A 27,770-nucleotide genomic window follows, 5' to 3' on the forward strand; every position below is an offset into this window, starting at 1 on the left:
AGAAGCTTTTAATTTTCCTTTGCCGTACTCACAGTCCAAATAATGGAGGGCTGTGATAACGTACAAGAAACTACAACCTTGAGTAAAAACATGAGGTTTTAATCTCAAGGGTATAGGGAAACAAAGAAAGCAACTTCAGTAAGATGAAAGCTAGTTTGTTTCTGCGTTTTTTTAAACAATTCAACTTTTGTCATGAACAGGATTTTCAAAGAGCAGATTTTTAAAGACTATACCTGCTTATTACTCTGAAAACAATCCCAACTAATTAATGCCATTTCTGTAGAAAACCACCAAACCATTACCTGGGAGATTTAATTAATTCTGTGTTTTCAGCAAGGCCATGACCTTGACTAAACAAATACTGGCGCTCGTGTTCAGAACGGCTGTCCTGGAAGCAGGGAAAAAACAAGAGTCATTATCACACACTGAAAATATACAAAATGCTGGAGAGCTGGATTTCTCATTCCAAACTATGACCAGCCTGTCATCATTCCACCACTCAAGTGTTCCACCTCGCTACCTGATGCTCTGCTTTCACTTCCTTGTATGATGCTCATGTGATGTGGGAACATTTCCCTTGCTGTGCCTTTGCAACCTCCTGACAGACATGCACAAGTCAGCCAAACAGGATTTCTCACACCTGATTGAATGGGTTTCCCAAGTCTTTCACAAAGTCCAGTTTATAATCCAAGACCCAAGTGATTCTTACACTCAGACCCGTTCTTTATATTTGTCCAGCTCGCAGTTTTGAAGTGTGGAGACCCCAAAGCATTATCCAGCAGGAGATACAGAGGACTTCAGGGTCTGTTCCAGCCTACAGAGCTCCTCTTCATTCTTTTGATGATTCCCTGATTCCCATGGGCCCAGATTTAAAAACAGTTCTGGACTTGGCTGAGCCTTCAGGCCCCATCAGCCTCCTCAGGAGCCAGCACACACCCACCTTCAAGCCATAATAATGCAGGTGAACCCAGTGCTCTTCTGCCTGTCTCTTCTGCAGGAACTCATAGGACTGAACACGTCGCTGCCGAGCTTGCTCAGTCTCAGGGCGGGAGAATCGGACCTAGAAGATTTGGGCATCATTCAAAACAGCCCTAAAACCCTTGGAATAAACCCATCAGCATTATTGATTTGGTGTATCAGTATCAAGCTAGGGGCCCCAGCTCCAGTGAATCACCCCTTGCTCTCAGTGCCATCTTTATGCCCGTGCAACAAGGGCAAGTCCACCTGGCCTCCCCCACCCAAGGCCAGGTCAGCAGGACTAGCTGAGGTTTGCTGTCCTTTCATTTCACTCTGAACTGTCAAGCTTTCTTGTGAACTGTTGCCTGAACCAGCATAAAAAGGAAAATGTGGACATACAGTAATTTGCTTAACATCATCTTCAGCTTCATCCTGGGATGAATCACCACCTGGCAGAAAACACAAAAATAAACACACCACTGCTGTGAAAGAGCCAAAGCCAGTCTGGGGACACAGACATGGGTTCAATCCCAGCCTGCCAAACTGTGCCATGTATGACAGCACCACACTGCTCCTGTGATAGCACATCCTGCTGCCATGACCTTCCCAGTGGCAGTGGGGACACAGTCCCCACCACCACCCTTTGACACTACCCAGCACCTCCCATTCCTCTGCCAATCCCCCACACCGTGCTCACAGAAGCATTTAGGTAAAAAAAACAAAATCAGTGAAACAATCTAAGAAATGGTATAATAATGACTGTGTTATTAGAATAAACACCTTCAGAACAGAATGACTCTTACCAGTCACATTATAGAGAGAACTTGTATCTCACCTCCCCTAAGAAAACATAATTGTGGAGAATTTACCTTCATTAGCAGCTTCTCTTTCTCGGTGTTTTGCATCAGCCTTGTCCAAGTAGGTGAAACTTGGCCTCAGCTGAAGAATTCCATGTAGTGGAGTCAAGTGAAGTTCACCTGAAAAAGAGAATTAATGTTGGTTAAAATTGATTTTTTCCACTGCACAAGGACACAACTTTTCATTATCTCCCTGTCTCTATAAAGCCACAGCTTCAATTGAGCATAAATATTTAACACAGCAAAATGTAAAAAAGGATTGAAGTGAAAAATTCATCCAGTGCTCAGGATTTCAAGGGAATATGAAAGATCAAGACTTGTTTCTGTTATTTTGTCTTTTGTGTTGAAACCAGATCTTGTAGAGAGCCACATTCTGGCACAGGCCTGACCCATAGTCCAGAAGACCCCTAGTTAAACAGTCATCACTGAAAACAATCTACATGTTGTCATTTCGAATGACCACCAGACCAAAACTCTGTGATGGCCTGGGCAGTCAAGAGAGGGACAAAAAGTGCAGAACAGGAAAACGAGACAGACAAAATTAGATTAAGAAAGCAATATAAATAATAATTATAATTTCATGCTACAAGTGCATATTATTCCAGGCCACCATGAACTGTTAAGATTCTTGAGGCATCTACAAACCCAGGGTGTTCTTACATGATATTTACAATTTTTCTAGACCTACTCAAGGACTCCTGGGGACACTGATAAGGGAAAATTTTCCTTTCTTTAAAGAACCCATCAGTCAGTTAAAACCTAGGCCAAAAAAAAGATCAAATAGGTCTTATCTTAACACTGAAATGAGTATATTTCCCTGATGGGAGGGTTAAGCAAAAGAAACTTACCTTTTTTATAAACAGCAGCTGCATAGCGGGAAACATTACTGGCAGCTTGGGAAGAGCAGAAAGTTTGCTTGTCCATAAGCTTCCTGCAGACAGAGGAGGGCAGTGAGATGGCAATCCACAGGCAATGTGGCATGCAGGTGCCAAAAGTCTGAAAGCATCAATTCTCAAAATGGAGTCTCAACAAATATCCATCACTTCTATCTGCAAATCTGAATCCATGATGCACCCCAAAAAATGTAGGTTACTCTCGAGAACACTTGCTACAGAACAGTGTCCAAAGCAGCCCCTGTAACTGTACAGCCACTGGTGGACACACAGCTATCTGTGCTCACCCCAAAAAGGAAAGGAAGGCAAAGAGGACACCTACGAGGAATAGGTGCTTGTTTCATCTGTACACGTGCCATCCACGTTGAGAGCGATCTGCTCTCCCTTGCTGCGACAATAGTTAGGATTCAAAGTATCAATGGCCATTTCGAGTTCAACCTAAAGAATATCAGGGAAAGATTAACAGCTCATTACCATGGCACAACCCCAAACATATCAATTAAAACCCAACCCCACACTTTCTAACATTTCCACGGGTTTACAGCAAATTTAAGTACATAAGCAGCATCATTCAAATCTACAAATCTCACACAGAGCTGAACAGCAGGTAGATGGGTTTGGTACAGTGAGGTCATTTAAACAACAAGCTGGAGATACATCAACTCCCAGGTACACAAATGGGATCAGAAAAAGCAGAGTTCCTTAGGCAGCCCTGAAATACACATTCACTTTGCTGGGTTACTTCTATGACACTACCAGTGTAATTTACTTATCAGTACAGATCAGGTGCACAAGCAATCTCATTCAAGCCTCCCCATCACCAAGGAACCATTCAGAATCCCTTGTAAGACAGATTTCCTTCTAGTTTGTACCAAGAACACAAAGTAACTCTGTCCTCTTCAGAGGCAAAGGCCTTGATTCTGCTAATTCGAGACTGCAGCACTCAGCACTGACTTCAGTTACTCCTGACTTTCACTTGTCAGAGCACTGCAACAAGCTCCAAATCTTTAGTTATAAGAACTATTCCCCCTCACTTCAACTCTAAATTTCAGACAAATGTTCAAAAATAAGCACCCTTCTGCATAGTATTTCTATTTATATACTATGACAATACAGCATATATTCTTCTTCAGGGTGTGTCAAAGCCCTTACAAATTTGCGTATCACAGCTACCATCTTATTTTTTTCTTTCCCTTTATGTTATTCATAAACTGAACTAGTTTCAAGTCCCTGGATGAGACAGCATATTTACAAAGGTTTGCACAGGGCTTACAGTGCAAATGTTTGCTGAATTTAACAAAAGACTTCATGAACACAACATGCATTCTAACTCCAAAGTTCACCAAAGCACTTCCCTTAACCATTTCCCAGAACCAAATTCTAGTAACACAGACATCTACTGCTGCAGTTTTAAAATAAGATACTGTAGAATAATAGCCAGAGTTCTGGGACACATTTGCAAGCAAGTGCAATGATTGTGGCTTTGGCTATAATTTACCTGTACTGCCCCAGTGATTTCAAAAGGACTCCTGATGATTCACTGTCAAGCAAGAGAGAAATCAAGCCTTGCACTGACACTGAAACAGAGGATGGCTCCAAGGCTCAATCCTTCTTCAACCCTTCTCTGAATACTGTAAAAACCTCTTCATTCAAGCTCCTTTCACACAAGCATCCACAGAGTTAATTACCCTTAGTAACCATGTTTCCCTGAGTGATTCTGTTTTCTGTTAAAATAGTGGCTCTCCCACCATGATTTATAAACTTTTATTCTAAACTCTATCTTACAGACACAGTAAAAGACTCTTCATACTGTTAAGCACAGAGATCTGGTCCTGCAAGTAGCTGCATGGTTAGAACAGCTCAACAGCACAATGTGCTTTTCTTAAGTACATTCTGCACATCTTAAAAAAACTTTTACAGACTGGACTCAAATGAGGACCAACCTTTTGCTGCTTTGGTTTTATCTTCGCTGACAAATGTGTAACATCATCGTAGGTCATGGATGCTGGGCGAATGGGATACTGGAAAACAGATCATTTCATACACCCCTCTTCTCTTAAAGATCAAAGAATTTCACAGAAATTAACTCAATTTCCCCTGTCCCCTCACATGCAGATCCACTTGCCAGATCTCAGAGACAAGACACTCAGAAAAAACATTAATTGACTGATCTGTGAGTCATCAGGGGATTTGGGAACATGACCTAGAAAATCTGCTGTTTTCCTCCCAGCCCTCTGCTTTTGTCCCTTCACAGCCCCCTTCCTGCCCCTCAACACCACAATAACCTGTAACACATTAGTCCAGCAGAAAAAGAAACATTATCCATCAGCATTAACTCTCTGTAGAGCTATTAGAAGTAAAATATCTGTGGGTATACAAGTAAATATTAGTTTAGAAAGTACAGGCCACATGTTGATCAGGAGAGCAGACCCAGGTTTGGCCACATGGGTGTCTCTTCTGACCTCTGGGAATGCTGAGGTGTGATATCCCAGTGTGATATCTCGGTGATCTCCCAGCCACAGCAGCATCCTGCTAAAGCTGCCAGGTCTCCAACACACCCACAGACGCCCCCATCAACCACCCTCACTCCTGCCTCCAAACTGAGACCCAAACAGGTTCTCTATATCCAAGTCCTTGGCAGACTGAAGCATTAAGTTATGCTCTTTGCATTTATTTAAAATAAACTATCACTGCATAAAAGTTAACTGAAATACCTGAAACAGATAGAGCTTCTCCAGTAGACTTCTGGCCAGGAACACATCAATCTAAAAAGCAAAACAAATAACTTTCATCAGATGCCAACTGTAATAAAAGCTCAAATACTGACAACATTAGCTTTTCATTATGAACTCTAATATAAAATGGATTCGTGACTCTCCTGTCAAAAGTTTCCTCTCTGCTGACTTTGACATGAAATTCTACATTTGGCCTTTTTAAAAACCAAACCTAAAAATTCCACTACAAAGAGGCAGCAGACAGTGACTTTAGCTGTGTTTTTCCTCTCTAAGGAAACTTGGCAAACAAATGTGAAAGAGGAATTTTTGTCCTCCAAGGATCTGAAGCAAATCTGTTATCCCAATTATAGAAAGAGGAGGAAGTTCTCAGTTTGGCAGCACAACTGAAAGGTAAGTTTGTTACTGGTATTTTGTCATAAAATCTTTCTAAATTAGACAAGAGACACCCACATCCTCAAGCTGGTTCAATACTTGCATTTGGCCATCAGAACTGAATAGGCACAGATGTTTCATGAATAAGACATATGGAAGCTGCCATTTCAGATACACTCCTGACAACTGCCACTCCATTTCTCATGGCTTTTCACCTTCTATGGATTTGCCCTTCCTTGTGCATCTGGTGAGTAAACTCACATACCAAGTGACAAGCCTCTGTGACTATTTCTTGGGACACAGCAGTCCTTTAAAGAAGTCCAGACCCAGAACACAACTCCTTACTCCAGCAGGAGGCATGAACACTGCAGATTCATGTTTAATAGATCATCAAAGTCATTCCAATTTTTTCAGCCCCCAGAGACATGCAATGAAGTTCACTGGAAGCACATAATGGTAGAAGCAAATTCCCCACCTTCTCTTCTGCCATGGACAGCTTACAAAGGGTGAAAAACCTGAGCTGCATCTGCCAACATGGACAAGACTATTCTGACAAAACAGACACCATGAGCCATATACTTGGTCTACACAATGTAATTCTTTGTACAACCCCAGCCATTGGTTGTAAGACAACCACTGATGTTGATGACACATTGTTCCAGCAATGTAGGAATACTGGGAATTGTAGTAATAAAAATAATAAAAAATTCTCATGTACAATCACTGTTGCCACAATGCACTTTTACCTCTTGTATAATTGGATCATCTTCTTCATTTGCCATGCTAGGATAAAACAAAGCTTTTTCTTGGCTTATTCCTTGGCACAACCTGAAAGAAAACAGGAATGTCATATGAATAATTTCATCTGTGTCACATACCACATGCAGCCTAGAGTATTGTTCAAGTTAACTTGGTTCCTTTCAGTGATAATCTGTTTAGTCTGTATTTTGAAGGAATGTATGTGTTTGCATGAACAGGTCCCTGATACTCAACAATCTTGACCAAAGGCCACAAAATTCTAGAGACAAGCAAATGTCTCAAAAATAGGTAAACTGCTGTAAGTTCTGTGAAAGCTGCAGCTACTAAGAAAGCCCCGAACTAGTGCCCTAAGGAGGGAAAGAGCCTTGTGCACTTACATAAAGTGTATCTTTCTTACACTGTGTAACAGTAACGCACAGGTAGCAGCTGTTCTCCAGCCACAACTGGCTCTGCAGGGTCCCTGCTCGGATATTCCAGTCTGGGAATGCCCTGACTTTGATTTCATCTCCCTGACAAGCTGCAGCCTCATCTCCTGATCTGCCACTCTTCAGACTGTACTGTAAATGAGAGCTCCAGAACACACTGCTCAGCCTTTCCCGGAGTCCTCCAAAACCAGCAGAACAGATTTTTCTTCATAACTACACCAACTCCAATGAAAATAAGACTCTGATATTAACTGAGGACTGGATACTCTGGAACAAAAGTTCATTATGTTCAATCCAGTGCTGGAGTCAGTGTCGTGCCTGGTTCAGACCTCTGAATAAAAAATGATCTCTCAGCTAAATCAACAATAGTTTTTCCCTGCCGAAATCAAACAAAAGGATTTACAAATTATTCGGGATGCCACTGCAACAATGTTATGTAAATCAGCAGTACTGGTCAAGACAGGCATATAAAAGATATGACCTCTCACAAACTGACCAAGCAATAAGTTTTAGCAACAAAGATGATCAGGCAAGGAAACAAGGTCTGTGTTCAGGAACTCTCCCTCATTGCCCTCACTCCTTAAGGACAGCTTACTTCTTTGCTGGACCTTCTATGGAGGAAGAGAAAGAGAAACAAGCAGCATCCAGGATCAGCTGGGAACCGAGCAGCTGGGAAAGAAGGAACCCAGCATCCATGTTACACCCAGAACAATGGCATTTTTTTCAAATACTCAAGCCACCACACTATTTAGGCAGCTCATTATATTTCAGCTGACATACAGGCTTCTCAAATATCACACTAATGTACACACAGGTATCTAAGAAACCTTTCAGAGAGGCTAGAAATTCTGGATACAAGTGTTAATAATATCCATTCAGGCTTACAGTGTTTCTGCCATTCCACCTAGAAATATAATTCCATATTTTTCAGTTACACTCTCTCTGCTACCAAAAAAATGCCCCTCCCCATCCTGAGCTGGCATTCTCCATTTCTTTATGCACCAGCATATCCCAGGGTCTTTGTACCATACATTTGTATTTGAAAATTTATGCCTCAGTATTTCAGATTCCTATCTGAAGTAATTTTGTAGAAATTCAGAACACCTTCACAGCAAAAAGCCAGTACCTTAACCACAGGCTGGGCTGCGAGCAAAACCCTGAATATATGATATCTGACTGATATCAGTGTTTTCTGTGATCAGGCACTCAGTTCCTCCAGAAATACGCACTAATGTTTTAAAGAAATGAGGTTTGTCAGTTCCATTTTTGCTTTCCCTGCTCACGTCCCCGGGTGGCCCAACACCTGACAGCTCTGCAGACACGGAACAACTGCAGTCTGCACTCAGCACAGAGCTGATGGTGGGAGGATGCCCAAGGTGTGTGAGGACATGGTAACACCCAAAGGGTGGGACACCTGGGTCCAAACCCTCCTTCCTCACACCCCTGAGAGAACCGGGAACCACCCTTCCCTTCCTGACAGCCTGCATGCCAAAGTATCTGCCAGGTTTGTTCTCTCTCTTTGGAGAAAGTTATTGCACTTTTGAGAAGAGAAATAAAGATTCCCTGGGCTAAGGAGGGACAGAGAAACTCAGCCTGAAGGACCTGGTCTCTGCCCCTCACTGAACACTGCCTATGCAATTATGCACAAAATCTCTCTGTGAATCCACCTGTCACTACACAGGGCAAACGCTGCATTACAGAAATGACATTTTTCTCTTAGTCCTGTAAAGACAAAGCATGACTACAGAGCCTTTTACTGGAAAGTGAGACTGACACATCTATAAATAGGAAGCAGTGTGTCCCAGCACAACTCATGCAACCAGAAGAAATCCTCTGAATCAGAATGAAGGCATGCAGACACAATCCTCTGTCTGATACATACACATCCATAGAGTAGTGTTAATTTCCACACTTCTCATATACATATATTTATGATACCACAAGAGTAACAGAATGGAATCAAACATTAAAAGACAGCAAATATGGTCAGCAGGTTCAAACTTCTCTTGGTAGAACCTTTTTGTTTTAAGGACTTTCCTTTAAGGTGAAAATCAAAGTATAATGTGAGTTATCAGTGTGAGTTATTAGCTCGCAGGAGGCAAGAGATGTAAATCTTCTCATTTCTCCTGCAAAGTCACCAATGCAAGGGCCAATCCATAAAACTGCTCATTAGGTGCCCGTAACACCTAGATGTAGAACCAACGAAAAAAATGTTGTGGTTAAAAAACTGTAAAAATCAGTGATGAAGCAACTGAATCCTGCATCTCATTCTGAGCTGAGAAGGGCATTTGATATTACATATTTAATTTCATTTTACTACTAAAGACTTAAATACAACTGTAAGAAGGCAAATTGCAAACCTGCACATCATTTGACACACAGACCTGAGAAATGCTCCAGTATTTCATTTTTACCTAAATTTGTCAGCAATAATGGAGCCCCAAAGTGCTACCACTGAAACCTGAAATATTCTTCATATAATCATGCAGTGCCAAAGAAAGGCCAAGAATTCCTGCTGGATCAGAGCCTGAAAGTATAAATGCTGAAAGAGCACCGTGGGAAAAGTGCCATCTCCTGAATCACTACCACAATTACCTCTGGCACCCGGGCTCCTCTAGAAGGGGCTCCGAGCAGCCCTCTAGCTCAGGGTGGCCCACGGCACACAGAAAAATGGAATCTTGGAATCTGCCAAAAGAAGCTAAAGCACCTTCCATACATTTATGGCAATTATCATTCTGACCCAATTACTTGCTTCATTTTCTCCTCGCTTGCAAGCTTTGCACAGTCATCTTCTGGCAGTGAACCCAAGAGGGCTCCTCCGCACCAGGACCTCTCCCTGGAGGTGATGTCACCGAAGCACACCTTTGGGGTTTAACAGATTATGCATCAAGCACGAACCTTTCTTTACGCCCTCACCCCGTGTGCAGCACAGGACGCGCCAGGCCGTGCTGCCAGGGGCAGGGGTCACTCCGGCCGCTGTGTGACTCTCCCGGGGCAGGTCGCGGTGCCCGTCCCGTGCTCCCCGCGGGCAGCGCTCCCCGCCGGACGCGGCTCCGCGCTCCTGGCGCCCGCCCTCCCCTGACACAGCAGCCAGGCAGCGCAGGGGTGCGGGGAAAGGCCCGCGGAGAGGCCACAGCGAGCGGCCCGAGCCGCCCTGACCGCGGGGATGAAGCGAATCCCCCCGGGCGGGACGGCTGGGCTGGGCTGGGGCCCCGCAGAGCCGGTGCCACGCAGGGGCAGCCGCTGCACTTCGGGGCGGGTGCGCCGAGTCCTTGCCGGGCGGAAGGCTGCGGGCCCCGGGAGCACCGGCGGGGCCGCCGCTCACAGCCCCCGGAGGACCGGCCGGCACCTCCCGGTGCTGCTGCGGGAGCCGAGGGGCCGCGGCTGCGGCCGGAGCCGGCCCGGCCTCCAAGCGCCCCGGCCCGTGCCGGGTCCTGTCAGGGCAATGCGGCCCCGCGCCCCCGCGGTGCCGAGTCCCCGCAGTCTCGGCTCCGCCATCCTCCCGGGACGGGCAGAGCCCACCCCAGCTCAGGCCGCGATCCTCCCCCGCCACCGCCCGCAGGGTCCCTTGCGCCTGGGCGGCCCCGGGAGGCGCAAAAGCAGTGCGGCCCGGCGTACCTGTGTGCGGGCCGGGCGGGCGGCGGCGGCGCCGCTCCCCCGCTCCCCGTGTCGGTGGGGCAGCGGTCAGGCAGCCGCCATGTTGGTGGCCCCCGGGCCGGCACGTGGGGACGCGGCGCCTCCTCCTACCCACAATGCTCTCCCGGCCGCCGCCGCCGCTAGGGGGCAATGGCGCTGGCCCGCGGCGCAAAAAAACGCTGTTGGCAGCGGTGGGATTCGAACCCACGCCCCCGAAGAGACTGGAGCCTTAATCCAGCGCCTTAGACCGCTCGGCCACGCTACCACGCTGTTTTTCGTTTCTTTTGGCAACACTTTTACTCTAGACCAGATTTTTCCCTGTCTTTCTCAAGCCTCTCCATCCCCAGCAACCGCTCTGTCCACACACCCCTTCTACCCGAAAAATAAAATCCGGGAGTCCTTTTCCGCCTGTTCCCAAGCGGCGGCACTGGGAGCTGCGCCATGCACCGAGAGACGGACGCGCGGGAGCAGCTTTGCCCGAGCCCACCGCGCCGCGCCCGCTGCCACGTGGATGCCACGGAGCAGCACGGCCGCCTGCGCGGTGCGTGTGGCACCGCCCGGGCACCCCCTCTGAAAGCCTAAAAAAAGTTATAAATTCTGATTTTCCGTTGCAAAGCCACAGTTCAATGAATTTGCAAAGTCAAAAGTCAGCAGTTTATGGCTGGGGGGCTGTTCTTTTGCGTATACAGTACTCAGTACACTTGTGCAAACAGGTGGTAGCACACCTCAGCTGCTGGCGCTCCATGAACGTGCCTCTGGGAGTCTCTGGCTGCATTTTGCCTGAAAATCTGGTGAGTTTTCTTAAAGAATTAATGTTATTTGCATCACTTAATTACAACTGAAAGATTGTATTTTGAGAAAAATTCCAGCTTCTCTATGGTAAGCCACAAAGCCTTAATGCAGCCTGATTTAATTCTGTCCTTGTGGCAGTTCATTTAAATAGGATAGAGAAAATAAACCTGGAGCCCTGCTGACAGCATCACTCAACTCTTTCCCCTGGCACCTCCCACAGCCTGTCCCTGCAGCACCCGGTAGTGCCAGCTCTCTTTCCAGGGAGCTGCTGAAATGGAAACAAGGAATGGTTTGGTTGGGGTGGGAAGTGTCTAAAAAAGGTCTGATAGTCCAAGCTCCTGCAGTGAGCAGGGACATCTTCAACCAGATCAGGGAGCTGAGAGCCCTTTCCAACCTGGCCTTGAATGTTTATAGGGACAAGACATTCACCACCTCTCAGGGCAACCTGTGCCAGCGTTGCAGCACTCTCATTGTGAGAGGCTGCAGCCCTGCACAGTCTTGCTAAAAATTTCATTCAGTGCCTACAAGTACTGAGGAATAACAGCACACACATGTAAACATGAATAAATTCCTCTAGTGCTGCTACGGTTTCACACCCTCAGTTCAGTGCCTTTTCAGGATCTTTTAAGAAAAGAGGGGGGTCTTTTAAGAATAGAGGGAGCTGACTGCAGAGCAGCAGGAGAGGTTCAGGGAGGAGAGAAGGTAGGAAGACCTGAACTGGCTTCACACAGCAAATCACCTGGAACCTGCTCAGGGAGAAAAGTTTAGGCAAAGAGTCAGTTTTAACAGTCCCCAAGCCTCTGTGTGTGTGTGTGTGTGTGTGCAGGAGGCTGCAAGGAACACTCATTACAAACTGTTCCTTACTGAGTGGGCTGCTCAGTCCCACAGATCCTTTTGCCCAGGCAGTGCAAGGTACCCACACCCTCCTGAAAAATGCTTTTCTGCCCTGTCACAGCTGAGCTCAGCCTCTGTCCCTGAAATGTTTCTGTGCCTGGCCACAGAGACATTTCTCCTGAGCACCAAAGGAAGCCTGTGTACCTGAGACTACTCACATCAGCCAGGTGTGACACAGACGGGCTAAGAGAACAGGCTGTCCCTCGGGAGTGGCAGTTGGGTCACCAGTTTTTTCATTTCACCTGTGCAGCATCAGTTACAATGGTAGGACCTTTTCCAAATTAAAAAATAATTAACTCAAACATAACAGAAGCTACCAGGTTCATTACCTTGTTTTCCTGGCACAGCATAGCCAGAGAATATGGAGTATGTAACACTCCCAGACTAAGGGCCAGGCCCAATGGCTACAAAGCCCTGAGCTGTCCCCACACAGGAGTCAGTCCATCAGCAGGAGCAACTGAGAGATATCCTTGAACTTAAACCTGAAAATACCCTGACTCACCCCTGGCAGCACTGCCCTGCATCCATCCTGAGAGGTTCAAATGAAATTCTGCCTGTCCACATTCAGATGAGAAGTCCTGACTTGAGAACCATGGTAACTACACCTGGCTCTGTCAGCACTCATTCTACTCTGAGTGAAATTATATCTGTGGGGAAGAGAATGAGATTCAAATCAGTCCCACAGACCAGTAATTAAGAAACAGGCAATATACTTATTTACACTTTAAAAGCTATAAGAGTTTGCTGTCTCCATGGTTTCTGAAGAATTCTATTCTTACTTTGTTACACTTGCAAACACTCCATCTCTGTGACAGCAGCTATAGCTAAAAACTCCAAAGGCTATAAAGCTACAGCAGTGCCAAATTTCACCATTTTTCATCAGAGGCCCACATAGTGCTTTTTTTATTAGGAAATTCTGCTATTTCACAGTGCCTTTGCTAGAGGATAATTTCACACTGTTTAAACTACACAGGTATAAGAGGTTCCACCTGTCTAAATAAAGCAATAAAAAGGCAACACTAAGAGCTCCCTTTTTAACAGTTTGAAAGAGCCTGTATCAAACAGATTATTCTGTCACATAAAGGGAAATAAATCATAGCAAAATGACAGTGTGTCATTGGATGTTGTATCCCACCTCAAATCACAGAGCCCAGGAATTTCCAGCCCATTCTCAGGACTAAACAAAAACTAAAGGCATAGGGAGGTCTCTGTAGCACCCTGCAAATGAGCCTTCCTGTCCTTATATTTCATCCTCCATTACAGACACTATGTGTGTAATCAAATGCAAATCAGAGAGCACATCAACCATTTTGTTTTCTGGAGGAAAACAGATTTTGTGGCTACACATCTAATAATTTTCTCCCAGTTAGTTACTTCTGACTGTTGAAAGGGAATGAAATTGGGAATGGAATAATACAAATAACAGAGAGGATTTCTGGAAGCTTGCAATAGTAGGATTGAATTTTGGCAATTTATAAAGAAAAAACCAAACAAACAAAAGCAAATGCCCACAAGCAATGAGTAAAACTCTACTGAGAAAAGTGAGAAAAAGAACAATTTTATTTACTAGCCAGAATGAACCCAGACAAAGTGAATGAGAGGACTAAGTGATGCAGGCAAGCAATATTTGCTTGTCTGACATACAAAGTCTTTCATCTCACTGTCCTTACCCCAAACAATATTCCCATTGACATCTGGAAACACTGAACCCAGGTAAGTTCTGGCAGGCTGAGCCTCAGATTTACTTTCACATTTTTAAAAAATACAGATTTTTATTTATTCATTGTGAATAGATTAAAAATACAGCATAAAGCAATATCATTGCAAAAGTCTTTAAAATATACAGGTTTTCCCTTCAAAAGAATGTCATAGAATAAGTTGTGAATATTTCTGTAAACAATTTCCGTTTTCTTATTATTGACAGTCCCATTTATTGTATGGATAAATCATCTGATACACCTTAGGACAGAAGGTAGTCTTCATCACCAAAAAGTAGCATTTGAAAATAAAAAATTAATTAATTTTGCACTGAGTTGTGTGCCTGTTTGTATACCAGATCTACACAGTGCTGTCAGCAACTTTAGCAAGTACTGAATTTAGCAAATTAAACTACACCAAAAAGTGTCAATAATTACACTCTACATCCTTTGCATGCACCTTTTGGACACTTTCAATCTCCTCCCTACATGGTTAGTGGTGTTGTCACACATGCTTCCTTCTCAAGGAAAATCTCAAAGATGTGGCATCACCACCTTATGAGGGAAACAAACTTTTGTCTGATTCATAGTTCCTACACTCTATACGTTCTCCACAAAACAGACTATTCAACTGTTTTCAGAGGTGAGGGGCTTCACACCTTTCATTGACAGCTGATACCTTAATGCTATGAACTGAGATAGCAAAAAAAGGCCACATCCCAGAGAGGCTTTAGGCATCTAAAGCAGAACTTTGGATAGGCACTGAAAACATTCATCTCAATTGCAGTCCTCTGGTTCTATTTCAGCATGTACAAAAATATTAGGTCCAAAAATCTGGTCATTTTAGTACCTCATTACCTAAGACCAGCTGAGATCTAGAAACGAGACATTCCTCCGTTAATGGGTGAAGAGCTTTGCTCTCACTCTCAAAACAAAACAAAAAAGAAAAAGGCCATGGGCATTACTTTGCCACAACCTCTGTAATCTGCACAAAAAGATGTTGCCATGTGTTGCAAGGCTGCTCACAGCTACAACTGCCTGGTGGTTACAGCACCAGCCAGAAGCACAACATCCAAGGGTTAGCTTTCCCTTCCCTCCTAGAAAGGATTCAAATTCTCCCTTAAGCACCAGGAGTTCACTTCTTTCAGACAGTGGCAGTTGTTATTGACATCACCCTTGGATAATGTCTAAACAGCAATTCAAGATCCACTTGCCATAAAAAAGAGAAAATGGGAGTATAATTTGATTCCAGTGACAGGCACTTGCACAGGAAAGGAAGAACTGATTTCTGTTTCCTGAACAGTTTCTGCATTTTACAAGAAATTAATATTCCTTGGTTATGCATGAGAGAAATCCTAATCAATCCTGCATCATCTCATGGCCTGCTTAGCTTTACACCTTTTAAGAGCTTGGCTGAAGTGGTGAGCATTACAGGTCATTCAGCACTTCACAGGTGCTGCCCCTTGTGCACATCAATTTACACCTCAGGAGACTGCCAGGTCAAGGAGGCAGAAGCTTCCATCTTAAATCTCCTGCAAAATGACTGTTAACCACAACCAAGGAACAGGAACAGCTTCTGTACTATCCATACAGATGGCACAGCAGCTTTGGAATAAAAGGCTGGATTTGAAGAAACTTATCTCTATGCAATGATAATTCAACCACCACCAGGTATTTGTCCTCCCCTCACTGATTAGCATTAGGCAAAGAGGACACAAATTCAAGTATTTGGGGGTAATACTGTTTTCCCTTTCTAACCAGAAGCTCTTCTCTAAATAATATTTGCAAATAAAATACCATTAAAAATATACTTAAACCATCTAAATTCTTTTCTGTACATAGAAAGAGGTGAATCAACATCTCCTAACATCTTCAAACAACCATCTGGAAATGGTGGAAAACGTGTTCTCATTTTAAGCGAGATGATCTAGCTTCACTGAGATTTGAGATGCCCCTGTAAAACTAACTTCAAATTACCCATATATTACAAATCTTGCTATACTATACATAATTGGACAAATATAAGATCAGTACACTTTTATACAAATAAAATTTTATATGGTGCAAAATGTGAAAATGAGAGAGGTAGCTGGATGCCTCACCTCATCAGGAACATGAAGGATTTTCTAATGGTATAATATGCGATGTTGGTAATGAATAAAACATTCCACCCTGAATACCCTCACTGCCAATCTGAATCATCTTCCCTACCCCTCCCCAAACTAAGGATTCCATCTGAAATTCGTTTGAGAATAAGTGTCCAATAATGTCAGCAAAATAGAATGGGACTACTTATTAACATCAGTAGCTGCATCCATAAACTGAAAATTTTACATTCATGCGCAAATTTGGTGAGATACACCAAAAATGATGAAGAAATGCTGAGAATTTAGGAAAATGTTTTTCTGTATGTGGGGAGGAGAATAAAAATGTAAACACACTGATCATTTGCTGTGTAAAAAACAGGACATGTAAAACCTAAACAATGAGGCCTCGTTTTCTTTTGACAAAAAAACTAGGCCCCTCAGTTCTAACAGTAAAAAAAGTATAAAAGGTTCAAGTGTGTGTGTACTACAGCTTTAAAACACAAACAGAAGTATGCTGTGGCACCCTACATACTACTTACATTTAGGTTTCTATCCTCAAAAAAAAATTATAAAAACTAAAATATGGAAAAAAAACCAACCTGGTAACATCACATAAAACTACATCTTTGTAGCTGCAAATGCAGCAAGTCTATAACAAATTTATATACAAGAACTGCTTAATTTCAGTGTCATTCTTCCATCATTGCCCAAGCCTCTTCTGCTTTTTCGTAATACTGATTTGCCAGTCTGCCCTTCATGGCTTCCATGGCTGCTTCTGCTGCTTCTGTGTAAAGCTCACCTAGAGAGGAAACAGCATCAGTTATGTTGACAGAGTAAAGAAAGAATATGGCTTTAGCCTTAAGCAAATAAAGGACAAAGGGAAAAATTGAGGTCAAACTGCAGAGCCGGATGTATGGGTGTGTTTTAACAGTGTCAGAGTTACATCAGCTGGGAACCTGGCCTCTGCTCTTCAAGTTATACAACTGGCTGCTGATGGCTCCCCAATGTATCTGGAAAGCCCAGCCTGTAGGAGCCCCCAAGCACAGACATCTAGCATGTAGGTTACACAGCAACTAAGAGAATGTTGTGTAGGGCCTTGGGAGTCATGGGTGTAGCTCAAACTACAAGCAGCAACCTGCAGCTCAGGGGAGTTGACCCAGAAGAGCAACCTCTGAGGGAGTGAAGGTTGCCTGGAGTAACTCAGTGTGCCACAGATTGGACCTGGCACCACCCACTACCCTGTCACTGCCAAGATCTCTTCTTCCACTGTTACCATCCTTGTTACACCCAGCATCATTAAATCTGAAGGTATTGACCCTCTCTATGTTTTATAACAGCCGAAGCAAGAAATCTATTTTTGGGGTACATGCTGGGGGAGAAGGGAAGGAAAAGCAAGATTATGGAAAACATAAACAAAACGAGGCCTCACCTGATCTCTGTGGATCCTTATCCAGGTGGAACCCTCCCATCATTAACATCTCTGCTTCCCTGGCCAGGAGCAGGTACCGGGGCTCATCCTGAGTGCCATCGTATTCACCTCCCTCATCGTAGTCAGTCATGTTCAGCGCGGCGTTGTACCAGCGAAGTGCCTCCTTCCAATCCTGGGCCCTGAAGTCAAAAATAATTTCTGAAGATGGTTCCCTTAGGAAACAGATGTACTTTGCATTGGAGATTCAGCATCCCATTTTGTACTGGCTTCTTTGATGCTCTCCAAGAAAGCAAATGTTCTCATGGAGACTCACTAACTGCACTATGACATTAGGTCACCACAGCAAAATGAGGCTGGGCTCACTTTATGCAGGAATTACAGGAGAAAGTATCAGACTGAAGTGTTTTCCTGAACTTCAGAGTCTGAGCTTCATTACCAGTTGTATGGTTTCGGCATTTATATTTGTGGGAGCAACCAATTTAGGAAAAAAACCTCAAGTTGCAGAGTCTTGTTTCATAAATACTTTAAAATCAGTTATTTTGCACACTAAGAATGCTCAGTGAAGTTCAATTAGAAGTTTAATGTTATTTGACAGTGGGAAATTTAAAGAGTATCATTGTTGTGCAAAACAGAAAACTCACATAAATAACAAAGACATGCCAAAGTACAAAAGCAGAAAAATAATTGCCTCAGTACAGTGCCACCAATTAACTTACTCAGCCATGCACAGTACCTGTCTGCACCAAGATTTACACCTGTATCATATGCTCTTGCTACCAGAATCATGGAAGGCCGGTCTCCAGCTTCTGCTGCTCTCAGCAAGTAATTAAATCCTTTATTTCTGTTCTCCTTTGTATCCTAGTAAAGAAAACAAAACCTTTAAAATGCATGCTTCTAAAACCATCCCTTTACCATTAAATGCAGTTTCTCAAAGTCAGCGAGTATTTAGTATGTCTGAGAAATTGGCACAGCCACAAGAAACAAAGCAGCTGAACAGTAAAGGTGGCTTCAAAAGCTTCCCAAAGGCATGCAGTAATTTGCTGGCAAAACCAAAAAGAGGCAGCATTTTTTTGCTGTTTTGTCCAAATCCTTAATTACAAAGTAATCTATTTTCTCTGAGGAGGCTACAGAACACTACGGTTTTAGTTTCATCTCCATTTCCTGCTATTCTCATGTTATTTTTACAATGGAATATATTTTGCTTTTTGGCATCTTCCATACCTCGAGAGTGACCTCGGAAAGAATGTGATGTGGCAGCTGAGAGCACATGAGGCCTAACCCAACGATGGCTTCCAGCTCCCCGCAGTCTGCAGCATGCTCCAGGTGGAACAGGGCTGACTCCTGATCCCATTCCTTGTCCTTCTCACAGAAGCGCCCTCCCTCATGATAGCGAACCATGGCCAGGTGAACCTGGACACAATTGCACAGGAGAGACACAGCATGATGTAGGGATCTGATCCTTCAAAGCCCTCTGCTCGTACTTCACCTGGTCTTAGAGCTAAGTCCTGGAGTAAGAGGAGGCTCAGGGGACACCTTAGCACTCTACAATTATCTGAAAGGAGGTTCTAGCAAGATGGGGGTCAGCAACTTCACCCAAGCAGCTCGTGACAGGATGAGAGGACATAGCCTTAAGATGCACCAGGGGAGGTTCAGGTTGGACATCAAGAAGAATTTCTTCATGGGAAGGGCTGTTAAACATTGGAATGGACTGCCCAGTGAAGTGGTGGAATCAGAGTTCCAGAAAGTGTTCAAGAAACAACTGGACATGGCACTTAGTGTTATGGGCTGGCTGACAAGGTGGGGATTGGTCAGAGGCTGGGCCTTATGATATCAGAGGTCTTTTCCAACCTAAAAGATTCTGTGAAAAACAGGTTTCTTCCCACATCAAAAGGTTTGAGAACACCTAAGGTTCCCAGGATGTTCATTAAGATTTACATCATATTTTAGGAGTGGGCTTAAGGCCATACATAACCCCAAACTTAATTCACATTTGCATTATCTATAACAGTCTGGAGTAAAAAGAATCAGCCCATTTTCAGGAGCTCAGCTTTGCCTATGTGCAAGGTATGTGGGTCAGGCACAGCACACCCATCCCACTGTATCCTCCCTGTGTGATGCCTCTGGAAATGCAGATTAACAACAGCAGGGTTCTTCCCAAAGGAGCCCAGATGTTGCAAGGCCAAAAGCAGATGAAATTAACAGGCTCCTGAACTCAGATGTCCCTTATACAAGATGGGTAGGTGACAGAAAGTTATAGATGTGTTATTTTCAACTGCACAGATAAATGTAAGCAGGGCAACACCTCTATGTAAGTAATAAATACAAGATGCTCCTTGATTAAACAGTATCAGCAGACCCATCTCACCTTTCCAAGGATTGACTTCCCAATTTTCTTTTCAAGTTCTAGTGCATTGAGCCTCTGAACTTCTTGGGCAACACAGGATGGTCTGTGGATGTGGACTCTGGAAGAGTTGTAAAGATTCCACTTCTCCACACTGATCTGAAATACAAAATACACTATTATTTATATTCAAAATTAAAATTCCCATCCATATGGATTACCATCCAGGAATCAAAACCTCTATTAATACTGTAATGTAGTAGTAAATATTGTATTTTAAAACACAGCTTTCAGAAGTCATGTTAGTAGCTGACTACTAACTAACTACTAAGTTAGTAGTTAGTAGTAGTTATTACTCTTCATTAAAGAAACAGAGTAAGCCCCTCTATTTCTAATCTGAACATCATCACTTTGAAGAATCATCTCAAAGTTCTGAATCAGCAGTTACTTACACAAATAAGCAACAGAATAGTCACACTGCAAGCACTGAAGTTATCCATGCACAAAAAAAAAAAAAAAAAAAAAAAAAAAAGAAACAAAAAGAAACCCCTACTTTTCTGCCCAGAATTTTAGTTCCCAACACTTTAAGTGCAGTTTGCATTCTAGAATTCTAGAAAAATTATACATAACCATGCAGAAGATTACAGGCAGATACATGCATTGGTATTTCTCAGGAGGAGCAACCCAAATGAAGAAATTTCTGAATAATGGATTGGTGGGAAACAGTAGCTGAAAATAATCCTATCACAATTAAGGCCTTTGCAGGTACACAGAGAAAACACAACAGGAAAAGTTACTGGCACAGAACTTCAGTCTGTTAAAGCTGTTTCAATTTTCTGAAACAGGAATATATAATAATTAAAAGGAGATTCTGAAAATTTTATCTAAATATTAATTGCTGTCAAAGCTGTTTTTTCTTTCCTTTCACAGTAGTTATTTGTTTAAGCTTATATCCAAGACCAATTATCACAGAAGTTATAATTGTATGCTTCTAAAAGCATACAAGGTCTCATCTAACTGAGGTGGACAGCAGCTCTCTTCACTGTGTATCTGTTTCAAACACTGCATGTTTTTAAGAAATTGTACAACTACATACAGCATAGATTCCAAAAGTAAAGTGAAGAAAGGAAATATAATTTAGTTAGGTAGAAAATAAATCCACACAGCTGTAATTTTTTTAAGTGAGAAACCCATGCATAATCACTAATTTATTACAGAGGTCAGCTACAGAGGTGACAATTTGTTTCACAGTACTTTTTTAACAAGAAAACAAAGACAAAACATAAAGGAAATAACAAGAGTGGTAAGTTGATATTAATAAATGTTTTCTGTAGCTGAAAAGGAAGGGGAACCAACATCTGGTTCAGTGATGTGGTTAGGTGGCAGATGAGTGGAACAAAGGACAAGCAGAGCAGCAAGCTCAGTCTGTGAACATTTCTGCTTTATTTACCCTTGCAGAGCTTCCCAAACTGTCTTCATCAGACTCCTGCCTCCGGTTGTTGTTTGAATGACCCTACGTTAATGTAAAGATTTGCATCATTCAATCTGCAGCAACTGATAAGTGCCAGTTATGCCTCCAGACTATTCCTACCCTGCAGAACTAATAGTGACAAGGACCAAAACTGCTTCCATTGGATCCTTTTCTTTCAGTGATATCACAAAATATACATACCAAAACGATAAAGAACTTGGCACACATGAGCTTTAATCCTGTAAGCTGGAGATGCCATGACAAATACCTTGCCAAAGGAGGTGACAAAAGGAGGAGTATCTCTAGAAGCAGTATTCTCTTTCCTGTCTTCTAATTAAATATCTTGTTAAGATCTCCAGGTCAAAAAGCATTTATTTAAAAATTTGTATTTTAGAGGACTAAGCAACTAACCCCTAGGAATTCTAAATTCCCTATTATTACCTGACAACAACATTAAGTTCTGTAATATTTCAAGCCATACAAAGTAGAGAAGGTAAATGAGTCTGAAAGCAGACCATATTCAAGGATTCCACATGGCAAGAAGATGGCTACACATCCTAAATGCAATATGTAATACTTCAAAAACCCACACAACAACATCTAATCAAATACAGTATTTGAAATTAAGCTACTTATTACAAGTAATATTTTTCCTGTAAGAGTGTCATTCCCAATATGAATAAGTAACTTTGCAAATGGGGGAATTTGTTTCCTCTGTATTCAAAGTCTAGATCAGATCCAGATCAGGAAGGATAAAAAAGAATATTCTTCTACAAAAACAGTTTAAGTATGAACAGGCCTAACTCTGCTATACCAGTCAGATTCTTACCCTCTCTCTATGATCCAGATCTTCTGTCTCACTTCTCTTTTCACTGGGATACCCACTGTCTCCACCATTTTCAAAATCCTACAGAAGTCAAGAACAGAACAGTATTCATTAGCTGTTAACTTTTTAAGGACCTCAGGTACACGATCTGCAACAACAGAATGGGCAGAGCACCTTTATGTGCTTTTACTGAACAAAACCTTTGCCAAGTTCTATAAAGACACATTTTATTAGGCAATTGACAATTTTTGCAAAAAACCCTCACCCTTTTGTTGTCAAGGTGATCCAAGTTATCTACTTCACTGAACACAGGCCAATCTAGGAGAAAAAAGTATTTGTTGTTATTATAAGGATAACATGCTTGAAGAAAAAGCTCTAGATATCATCATTTTATTGCTGTGTTTTTCACAGAAGCATCTGTGCATTAATTATCTACATAGAGTACGTTCAGTTTTATTTCTGCTCAAAGAAGAGCACTAAAAACAACTGCTCTGGACTAAATCAATGCTGTTCTGCTTAAAACCAAAGTAAGACAAAACCAAAGTAAGACAAGTCCAATGTTCAGGAACCCCCCCAGAGGTGGTGTATGAGGCTCACTCACTAAGCATGTCCACCTTGTGGCTGTGAGGGGTTGCAGAGGAGGGAGAGCAGGGCAGGGAGTCAAATGCCACATCACTCATGCTTTCATCGCCGGAGTTCTCTGACAGGCGGAAGAGCAGGGGGGGCCGGCTCCCCGACACCGTCCTCACCCGGCTGCTGCCGCACTTCTCCTCTGTGCCACGGAGAATTGTTTGAGCAGATTCCTTGGCAAATCAACGAGAAAGTCCTGTCAATAATCCTTCTGTAAATTCTAAGCAGGCTATACAAGCCAATGTGAATGTTTATTAGGAGTCCTCTATAAATATAGACATTTGCTTTGAAAAGTTCTACATTGCAGCAAAACATCAAGCCCTGACATTTTTACTGTCAGAGAGTTTTGTTTAGGACTAGGTTTCATTCCAAGTGTTACATCAAGTCCCATTTCCACCAAAATCAGCTGAAACTGAGATCAATTTGCAACAAGCATCAAATCAGGTTTGTGAGATCCAAAACTTATAAATTATTTCAGCTTTCTAAGATCTACTTGGTCCCAAATATAAACTGATTTCAAGGTTCCCTGTTAATTAAACTTTTTCATCAAACACTTACAAGCAGTTTTTTATTATAATCCAAGGCATCTCTCTCTTTGGATGAAAGATCAAATGGTGCAAGCCCCATGCTTTTGCAGATGTTGTTGCAGAAATGAGAATGAAAGAACAAGGCCATACCTCGGACACCTAAGGCAGTAAACAAAAAGTTAAGAAAGGGTTTACTCAAATTTTATATTACAATTTACTTATTAAAAGCTGAAAGTCTCAAAGCTTTCCCTAAAAAGCCAAGAGAGAGAAAATGTTTTGTAGCACACAGCCTATCCCACTTCCATTTCAGCACCAGTAAGAGCTTTGGAAAGCTATGTATGAGCAAGATATAACAAAAACAAACCTAATGCAACTGCATCACTGAGAAATGTGCCTAAATTTAATCCTGCTTGATTGAATGAACAACTTCATATATAGACACTTGGAACTTCAAAAATACACGGTGCCTATCTCTCTGCATTCAGCTATATCCACTCCTGCAATGCGGCAAGGAAATCAAAGGCCATAATTATTGGCCTCACAAGGTAGAAACTACTTAATTACATTACTTGTTTAGGAGTAGGCCAGGAGACATGAGCCACGATCAGCTCTCATTTTAAGGCTGCCCTTATACGACAGCTGACCTGTACAGGACTCCTTACAACAGGACTTCCCCAGCTGTTTGCAAGACCCTCAGAAATGTCTCAGCTCATCCAGTGCAGTGGCAACTCAGCAGAGCTGGGAAGAAAAGAGAAGTACCCTTTAGTGAAACAGAATCATTGATTTTTACCTAGGTTGCCATCTCCAAAATCTGTACCACTCTCTGTATGGATCTGAGGGTCTGTGTAAAGATCTCCAACTCCCTGGATATCAACAACAATGAGCTGGTGTCCTGAGCGCTCAAAGGTGAAGTGACTGAAGGCCTGGAAAGAACCACAGAAGATGTCTGAGAACACTCTCCCTTCATCTACTGAAAATAGTAACATATATTATTCCCCTGTTATAAATGGGAAAATAAGTCTGATAACCCTATCAGTGAAATATAACTGGTATAAACACCATGATGAAAGCAGCAAGAGAGACAAAAAACATGTAGTAACCTGTCTCTGCAACCTGCTTCAACTCACAGAGAGACTAAAAAAGGCAAAGTGAAAAGCAGCAGTGGGCACAGGCAGGGGAAAGGAGATTGTTTAATTCCTCATTTTTGTACTAGAGGTTGTTTTCCACTATAGTCTTCACCTTAGGTAGTGGGGAGCTGGCTGGCAGAGAGAAAAACAGTGGGCTCTAAAGCCAGTGCAGAACAACTTCTGTGTAAACATTCTGGCTGTGCCTGTGAATCTGCAAGCTCTGCATCTCTGGGACACTGCTTCCTTCTGCCAACAAGCATTTGCTCTGCCACAGTTTGGAGAAAGAACCCATAAATAAAAGTAAGCATCCCAACAAATTCTTCCTCCCCTTTGAGTGATCCCCCTGAGCAACTGCTCTGTGTCTACATTTGTCTATCAGATAATGAAATGTACATTTGCGCTCTTGAAAAAACACATTTCAAGAATCAGGTATAAAAAGCCCTTCTCTTTAGAATAAAGTTGAAATATTAGAAATCTTCTGGGAAGGCCTCCAAAAAAGCATTGCCAGGCCTGGGGGAGGTAACTGGTGGTGATAGACAAACATTTTAACTGCAGCAAATACCAGGGAACATTTTGTTCCCGACCTGTGAAAGCACAGCACTGATTCAGTGCACAAATGACAGCCCAGAACATAAATTCTCTGCTTACATTAAGCCTCATGACAAATACCTTAAAAATAGTGGAAAAAAATGTAAAGAACAGACCTCTCAAGGCCCAGTAAAATACCTCTTTTTTTTACGCTGACCACTTTGCATTTTTCAATAATATTTAAAATTTATCTTAAAAGATTCAAAAATCACTTGAAATATGTCCTTGTATTTCTATATGCTATCTCAGATTCAGCTATTCAGAGGCTGCAGCTGGAAAAACTGACATTTTTATATGCAAATGGACTAGATTTATTTACATGAATTGGATACCAGCTATCTCTTGTGATTTACGTGAGGAACCAAAAGACTATTCAGTACATAGTACATGAGAGATCTCTTCACTGCTTCAATTTGAAGAAAGTTTGAAATATTTTGATGCCTCCAGTTATAATTAGAGTCAAAGGACTTAAGGTTTCCAAAGAGTATTAACCCTGTTCAACTCAACTGTAATCAACTGCAATCCAATATAGAAGCACTCAGTGCTTGAAAGAGCAGGCCCCAAGTAAGGGGCAGACAAACTGCAAATAGTTTGTATTGCAGGCTTTGCAGTACAATGCCAGATTAATTTCTCTTGAAAGAGAAAATTTCTCTTGGCAGTAATGCAAGACCTCTGGAGAGAGCCCAGAAATTCTCTGCAGCAGACTCCATGGAAAGCATTAAACAAAGCCTCACTTGTGGAGTTAGACGAACGTTGTCGTCTCGCACAAATCCAGAATTTGAGTTGTATTTGATGTATTTGCCCTCAATGTAATGTTCCAGATGAAAGAGAGGCTTCCCAGGCCTGTTCTTCATTTCGATAATACAGGTCTGCACTATATCCACCTGGGGAGGGAAAGAAGATAAACAATGACTAACAGAACACTGCCTTCAGATCGAAGTGTGTGTGAATCCTCCAGCTGTGAAAACTTTCCCAATGCAAGAATCTGAACAATTGCAAAGATCCTTCTGTTTAACAAGGGGGTGGGGGAAGAGTCATGTGCTTCTTGGAGGAATTCCATAAATTAAAAGCAGTCACTTCAAAAAAGCTCACTTCTGCAACAAATCCCTCTGAAAAAATTCTTAGCAAGTGCTAGCTTTCTGTTTAATCCTGTGGGTACCTTAAGAGTATTCTGCAGCCAGAGGGAAAAACATACAGTCACTACTGCACAACTTGAAGAAATGCATTTTCAGAGAAGGGCTAAGCATATCTACTGTTCAGGTATCTCTGTATCCTGCCTCACCTTCTCCCCCTGTCCAAAACACATTCCTAAAGCAGAAACCATCACAACTCTCACTCTACTTATACATTTTCTCCAACACGGCATTTAAAACTTCTAGATTTGTAGATTTCTCTCTGTGTCCTTCACTGTAGACCTCACCTTGCCATTATGAGCCAAGATAGTCATTAACTAACCCTCATAGGAGAGGCAATGCAAATATCCCCCATATCAGAATCACTAATTTTGGCCATTAAAATTGCTAAGGCTTCCAGCAGGTTTCCAGCTCTTTTCAAAAATCATTGCTAGTTACATGTTTGGGTGGGTGTAGAAGATTTAAGCATCTACCTGCCTGGAGCTCTAACAGTTAAGTGCTTGCTGAGACTGCTGCTGGCAATAAATTCTGTGACATCTCTGGTTATCACAAAAGCAGCTGGGCACACACCAAAGACAGCAATACAAGTATCATTTTATTTTGGTTTTCAGTCAGCAGCTAAGGACAGTCAGACATTCACACACAGCCCTAGTCCTGGGAATATAAAGCAATTTCTGTATTTACTCCACTCAAAATCAGCTATCACTAAACAGAAAACACAGAAAGGTAAAAAAAAACTATCCAAGCATTTAAATGTGATGGAATGTGAACAAATAATTATTTTGCTCTAAATTATGTCTGAAAACTAACCCAATAGAAGAACAATTTGCACTTTTGCTTAGCAAGATCTTTGAATGCACCTGTTTTGGTGGCTTGTGCCGGTTGTACTCTTCTCCCCAGAGTTTTGCTTCCATCTGCAGTCGAACATCCTCAAAATAAACATCCCTGCTCACACTCTCTATGTATTGCTTGGCAACATAATTATAGGCACCCTTCCAGTTCTGAGTGTGTAAGAAGTTGGACAGCTTTTTTCTGAAAGATAAATCAATCATTGGTGAAAAGAAATCCAAGGATTTTAATTCAATCTTTCCCACTTCCTTGCCTGGACAGAGCCAGGCTCCAAGATGAGCATTACCCTCAGTCATTTACCAGGTATTTTACCTGAAATGTGAAGCACAGGAAAGGGACAAGGGAAAATGAAACATCCCATGGGAATGGCTGGGATGTGCCAAACTGTTTGGTTTAGCTGCAGCTACTTGTGCTCTGAACTTTCTCCTTTTCTCAATCCCTTTCCCTTCCTGTTCCTCTCAAACCCGGAGTATGAAGGGTTGGTGCCTTGTCAACAACCTGTTCTAATGTCAACAATTATTTTCTGCAGAAACTAACAGGGAGTGGCCTTTCAAACATGAACTGAGAAACCTCTCCTGGGATAAAAGCAATCTGCTGCTTCTCAACACACAGCAGTGACTGCCCAGTAACCCACATACTCCCAGAAGGAAAACTGCACCTGACAGTTGTAATGATGCAGCTTCTCCCTTTTGTTGATGTGCAAATCTTTAATCCACAGATCCCTCCAAAGCAGGGGGGCTGGGGG

General features: G+C 42.6%; 2 protein-coding genes and 1 non-coding gene across 5 annotated transcripts in view; all 3 read right to left on the reverse strand.

Moving 5' to 3' along the window:
• POLR3E (RNA polymerase III subunit E) overlaps window positions 1-10,741 on the reverse strand; it is a 28,047-nt gene extending 17,306 nt beyond the window's left edge. For both annotated transcript variants that reach the window (XM_041462366.1, XM_041462369.1), the window contains exons 1-10: window positions 10,617-10,741; window positions 6,561-6,642; window positions 5,422-5,472; window positions 4,651-4,728; window positions 3,030-3,145; window positions 2,663-2,745; window positions 1,827-1,934; window positions 1,357-1,406; window positions 941-1,060; window positions 303-388 (exon numbers count right to left, since the gene is read on the reverse strand). In XM_041462366.1, coding sequence (XP_041318300.1) covers window positions 303-388; window positions 941-1,060; window positions 1,357-1,406; window positions 1,827-1,934; window positions 2,663-2,745; window positions 3,030-3,145; window positions 4,651-4,728; window positions 5,422-5,472; window positions 6,561-6,596 — 728 coding nt within the window. In that variant the 5' untranslated portion in view covers window positions 6,597-6,642; window positions 10,617-10,741. The remainder of the gene's footprint in view (window positions 1-302; window positions 389-940; window positions 1,061-1,356; window positions 1,407-1,826; window positions 1,935-2,662; window positions 2,746-3,029; window positions 3,146-4,650; window positions 4,729-5,421; window positions 5,473-6,560; window positions 6,643-10,616) is intronic.
• Window positions 10,742-10,817: 76 nt separating this feature from the next.
• TRNAL-AAG lies at window positions 10,818-10,899 on the reverse strand. The gene has a single exon. It is a non-coding gene; the product is annotated as a tRNA-Leu (tRNA).
• Window positions 10,900-13,862: 2,963 nt separating this feature from the next.
• The window catches only part of EEF2K (eukaryotic elongation factor 2 kinase), a 26,804-nt gene continuing 12,896 nt past the window's right edge, over window positions 13,863-27,770 (reverse strand). For both annotated transcript variants that reach the window (XM_041462632.1, XM_041462631.1), the window contains 13 exons: window positions 27,037-27,208; window positions 25,778-25,927; window positions 24,119-24,251; window positions 23,360-23,487; window positions 22,773-22,974; window positions 22,437-22,489; window positions 22,175-22,252; window positions 21,325-21,387; window positions 19,899-20,033; window positions 18,755-18,943; window positions 18,267-18,391; window positions 17,534-17,712; window positions 13,863-16,903 (listed from right to left, as the gene is read on the reverse strand). In XM_041462632.1, coding sequence (XP_041318566.1) covers window positions 16,794-16,903; window positions 17,534-17,712; window positions 18,267-18,391; window positions 18,755-18,943; window positions 19,899-20,033; window positions 21,325-21,387; window positions 22,175-22,252; window positions 22,437-22,489; window positions 22,773-22,974; window positions 23,360-23,487; window positions 24,119-24,251; window positions 25,778-25,927; window positions 27,037-27,208 — 1,717 coding nt within the window. In that variant the 3' untranslated portion in view covers window positions 13,863-16,793. The remainder of the gene's footprint in view (window positions 16,904-17,533; window positions 17,713-18,266; window positions 18,392-18,754; window positions 18,944-19,898; window positions 20,034-21,324; window positions 21,388-22,174; window positions 22,253-22,436; window positions 22,490-22,772; window positions 22,975-23,359; window positions 23,488-24,118; window positions 24,252-25,777; window positions 25,928-27,036; window positions 27,209-27,770) is intronic.

Source organism: Pyrgilauda ruficollis, unplaced genomic scaffold, assembly GCF_017590135.1.
Source record: "Pyrgilauda ruficollis isolate IOZ18807 unplaced genomic scaffold, ASM1759013v1 scaffold16, whole genome shotgun sequence".
Taxonomy (NCBI): domain Eukaryota; kingdom Metazoa; phylum Chordata; class Aves; order Passeriformes; family Passeridae; genus Pyrgilauda; species Pyrgilauda ruficollis.